General features: G+C 61.2%; 1 protein-coding gene across 1 annotated transcript in view; it reads right to left on the bottom strand.

Annotated features, from left to right (window-relative positions):
• LOC105308546 (actin-binding LIM protein 2-like) overlaps positions 1-4,872 on the bottom strand; it is a gene marked incomplete at its 5' end in the record, with an annotated part of 53,163 nt that overhangs the window by 23,444 nt on the left and 24,847 nt on the right. Inside the window, one exon of the mRNA XM_011384546.2 lies at positions 4,710-4,771. Within this exon, the coding sequence (XP_011382848.1) occupies positions 4,710-4,771 (62 nt within the window). The remainder of the gene's footprint in view (positions 1-4,709; positions 4,772-4,872) is intronic.

The raw sequence follows: 4,872 nt of genomic DNA, 5'->3' as shown, positions 1-4,872 counted from the left end.
CAGGGCTCCAGCATGTGTGGAGGCCGACCCCCGGGACCCCGCTCCCCTGCTGTGCCACGTGCTCAGTGGCCGCCGTCTGAACAGCCCCCGGCGCAGAGCCTGGTGTGTCGCGAGCACTCCATACAGAGTGGCTATCAGTGAGGACACTCGGGGGGCGGCATGCCGAGGGGACGCGGACCTGGGCCCCCACCCCGTCCACGGCACCTCCCCCGCCCGTCCACGGCGTCACCAGCAAGCTTTGCCGTTTCGCTGTGTCTCGGCCGTGAACGTCTGGAACTCTCTTCTGCACACCCGAAAATGTCACCCTGCAGCCCCTACAGAGGGTCCCCACCCCGCACGCATGCGCCGGGCCCTGCGGGGCTGCTCCGTCCTCTGCTGTCCAACCGCTGCCCCTGGCGGTCCCACCGGGAGCCAAGCCCTGTCGCGGCCTGGCGTCCACTGCCCGCGGTGGACTGAGCCCGTATCCCCCGCACCTGTACAGGTCCGGCACGGGGCCAGGCTCTCGGCCAGCATGTCTGGGCACAAGGGTTCGATTTCAAAGAGCATTCTGCAGGTAAAGGGGGGACATTCTTCCTGTCGCAGGAGAAAGCGCTTTCGGCTCTGACTCACTGCAGGAGGTGGTAAGTGGGAGCCAGTCATGGCCCAGAGAGTGTGGGCGGGAAAGACCCCAGGAAAAGGCCAGGCCGAAGTCCTCGTCCCTAACAGGGGACACTGAGGCGGTGTAGGGTGAGCACCTAAGTGCAGGGTTGGAGCCGGTCTTAGTTTAGACGATATTCTGTTCATCACGGATTTTTTTGCATTCGTTTGGTTTTTAAGAATCACTGCATTCAAACGTTATTTACCTTGATTGCTGAGTCTTTTGGTGAGTGCCCGTCTCGCCTCGCCCCGTGCCCCCAGCCAGACGTCTGCCCCCCGCAGTGCCCCCCGTGGCCCTTCGCCTCCTCCACAGCGTCGCATACCTCTCCTCAGTTTCGACACAGAACGGGTTCCTACGTTGACAGCTGTCTGGTCAGGGAACGCTCTCCCGCATAACTCTGGGTGAACCTGCCTGCCACTGTCCTTCCCGCTGTCCGTGCCACCTAAGAGAAATGCTGCCCCCCAGGGCCCGCTGTCCTGCAGCAAGGGGCCATCTGAACTCCCTGGCCACCACCACCGCCCGGGGCAGACGGGAACCCACGTCCTAGCGGCAAAGCCCGCCTCCTCTGCTCTGCCTGGCTCTGAGAGAGACCGAGCCTCCGAGGAGGGAGGGTGGGAACCGGCCAGGTGAGGGGGCGGGGCACCGGGTCAGCCCAGGGCAGCGACAGAGCCGTCTCTTGGTCTTCTAGATGCCAAACGGGACTGGGATCTCGGGACCTTGGGCTGCTGCTCTATGTGTGGGCTAGCAAGAGAGCCAAGTGGCCAGGGGAACCCCACAAACATCTATCTCCCCACAAAGGCTGCACACGGGCAAATCCCTGGCGAAGACCCCTGTAGCTCTCAGCAGAGGACCAGGGAATGGAAAAGCGACGTATTATTCACCTCTCCCACTTGTTTGGTCATCGTGTGCCAGCTGCTCTGCAGACAAATTCGCTCATCTGCACTGCAACCCCGGGGGGCGGGCGTGATCGCCGTTTTAGCGTGAGGCTCAGAGAGGGTAAGCAGTGCACCCAACATCACACAGCGAACCCACGGAGCTCTGAAGAATTGCGCCCATCAGTTTTCCTTTTCAAATATGACACTAGAATGGCTCATGGTAGAGTGAAATCGTGGCCCTTCACCGCTGGCCATGGCTTTTCTCGCTAACGCTCAGGCTGGACTGGGCCGCTTCACTCAGCGGCCTCTGACCCAGAAGGAAGAAGAAGTCGGGCCCTGCCCGTACGACAATCACTCATGCGGGACCCACGCCATAGCACTTACGAGGTTTCAGGGCCATAATGTAATCTGCCCTCAAACAATCTTAGGAGATAAGGATAATTTTTTTTAAGACTAGGAAATGGAGACTTGGAAGCTCTATGTAACCTGCCCAAACACAAACCCTGCCAGTGGCAGAGCTGGGATTGGAACTCAGGGCTGTCTGGTGCGGATGCATTACAGTTAGGAAACGTCAGACTTCTTTAATTCGTTAAGGGTTCCCTTGCGGCCACACACGGGAACATTTTTCTGAATGCTTCACGGATGTGTGAGAATCTAATTCAAACGACGTACGTTTTTCTTGTACGCCTATTAGAGGGAGTTTTCTGTGTGCGCCATTCGATTGCTGTTTATTATTTTTTCTCTAGATCCACACGTCTGATTTCAAAAGAGTCGTTCTCAAACTGCCTACCACGCCTGCTATCGCAAGCAATTTACCTGTGTTCTATCAAGCGTGGCGCCTTTAAATTTAGGAGTCTGTACCTGCTGTATGAACTGTGTCACCGCGAACTAGTGTCCCCTCTTTAGATTAACTCTAATCTGTCTTCTGGCAGGAGACATCGGTCTGTTCGTATTTAGCATCAGGGTTTTTTAGGGCGGGGCTCCTTCCGGGGGCCCCGACCAGGATCTGTCAGCGGTCAGTGGTCATCCTCTTAAAAACAGGCCAGGTGGCACATGTTGGGGTCAACGCTGCCCTGTCCCCCAGAAAGCCCGCAGCAGGCGGCTACGCCCCCGCTTCCCCCACAGAGAGCTGTGAGCATCGACCAGGGGCGGGCTCTGTGCGGGGCCGGCTGGCGGGGCTCCGGGACACGTGGTGCTGGCCCCATGTCCCTCTCACACTGAGACCTGGCAAGACGTCTGCCCCCCGGGAAACGGTGTCCTTCCTTCCTTCTGCGAGACAACGAGACCCGCACAACCGCCCGTCCGCTCAGCGGCCTGACCAGGAGGAAGCTCGGCGCTCGGCTTCCATGTGTCCTGTTGTTTCCGACCTATTTCCTCCCACAGTTCCCTGCTCTCCTCCCTGTGGCTCTCAGTGCGTTTTAGGTCACACCGATTCTGTGTTTTTACTTTAGGCTGCCAAGAACCCTTTCTGGGAGTAAAAACCAGCCAAGAAACCACCTAGTAAGTGACCTGGGAGCACGGCAGGCCATCAACAGTGGGAGGAGGGCAGGCGGTCTTTGGGGACCTTCGGGGCGAAGGGTGGCAGTCCGTGTGCCGGGCATGCCTGCCCTGGAAAAGGCGGGCCCCCCTCAAAAGATTATCTGACTCCACGGAGAAACGGGCATTAAGTCACCGAAGGTCATTGAAAGAGCAGGAAAAAAAAAAAGAGAGAATGTGAGCCGGGAGGGAAGATCCCGCAGCAGGCGACTGGTACTGCCCGCCAAGCCCCGCACAGGCACCTGGAAAGCCGAGCCCCCTGTGCCCGCCATGCCACCAAGGCCTCCCCACGTGTGTGCAGAAGGGCCCAGGGCTTCCCAGCACTGTCCCCACAGGCCGAACACGCTGCGGCTCCTGCTCCGAGTCGGGGAACAGCTGTGCCAGGTGAGCGGAGGACATTCCGGGGCTGTGGGCGTCCGTGGACGTCTGTCCTGCTTCCCATGCCCCCCGCTTCCCATGCAGAACACAGACGGTGGAGAAACCCCGAAAAATGCAGAGGCGTGCTGCTTGTGCGTCCCCAACGCAGCCGTCTGGGGACGGATGGGAGGAGCGTTAGTGGGACGGGGGGCGGGGGTCGCATGCGGAGGCGCCGGGGGAAGCCAGGGACTGTGAGAGGGCGCCTGCAGCTCTGCTGACCCGTCTTTAGCTGGGTCCCTGTGGCCTGGCCCCTGGCTACGAGGTCCTCGGGGGGAGCTGGGGGCCGTTCCCCGTGTTACACACTTACTGCTGAAACTACCTCTGTGCAACAGACCGGGGATTCGGCTTTGCGTGGCTTCTCTTGAGGGCGAATTGCCTCGCTTTTTGGACAAACTTCCCCCATGGGAAGGGGCTGCCTGGCGATGGCTTCCTGTGTGTGTGTGGGGAGGGGGCTCTGGGGCTGTCAGCCCTCCCTGCCCAAGGGATCTTTGCCGGAACCCTAGCAAGGCTGCGGGCAAAGGGACAGACGTGGGACACTCCTCCTCAGGGCCTGTCCCCACGGTGGGGACAGGCCAGGCACCAAACTATCTGGGTTCCCATCTGGCTGCCCCGAGACTGGGAAGCACTGGGGGGTGGGGCAGGGACAGAGTCCAGCCAGCCTTCAGCTGGGAGCCGCCAGAGAAACCAACGCCCCTGGACTCTGCTGATGACCACAGGCGCTGAGGGGAGACGGTGGTGGCCATGACCGTGGGCGCCAACGGCGCCAGGCTGGTGACGATGGCGAGGGGCCAGTGGCATCCCAGGGCAGGAAGTAGGCCCTCGGCTCACATTTGGAGGGCCATCCTGGGCTCCAGGTCACAGGGGGAGGGGCCTCCACGGGGCTCTGATCACTCTGGGTGGCCCCATCTCCCTGCCCTCACGCATGGGGAGGTCTCCCCGGGGACTGGGGGCCGAGGGGAGGAAGGGGTGTCGCCCGGTTCTATCTGGCCTGGTCTGGAGAAGCAGCAGTGTGGCCCCAGGTGGAGCGCCCGGCAGAGGCAGGAGGGTGTCGCCGGCACCCCTCCTGCTGTGTGTCAGGCTGTGGGGGGTGAGGGGGGCTGGCGGGGGAGATAGTTAGTACACCGTGTACCCTGCTGTGTGGCAGGCTGGGGTGAGGGATGGTTAATACGCTCTGTACCCTCCGCTGTGCATCAAGCCCCCCGGGACGGTTAGCGCACCGGGCTGGGGAGGGGTGAGGTACCTACCCGGTGGTCCAAGCCATTCCTTCCGTGTCCTGGGAGAGGGTCGGATTTGGAATAGGGGAACCCTGAAACAGACACAGCACAGCTGTCACACGCACAGCGGCCTCGGCCGGGCACGGGAGGAACGCTCGGCCCCGGCCTGCGGGCTTGGCAGTGGAGAGCGAGG

Source organism: Pteropus vampyrus, unplaced genomic scaffold, assembly GCF_000151845.1.
Source record: "Pteropus vampyrus isolate Shadow unplaced genomic scaffold, Pvam_2.0 Scaffold589, whole genome shotgun sequence".
NCBI classification, from domain to species: Eukaryota; Metazoa; Chordata; class Mammalia; order Chiroptera; family Pteropodidae; genus Pteropus; species Pteropus vampyrus.
The sequence above is the reverse complement of the archived record's forward strand: the minus strand, read 5'-3'. Positions and strand labels throughout refer to the sequence as shown.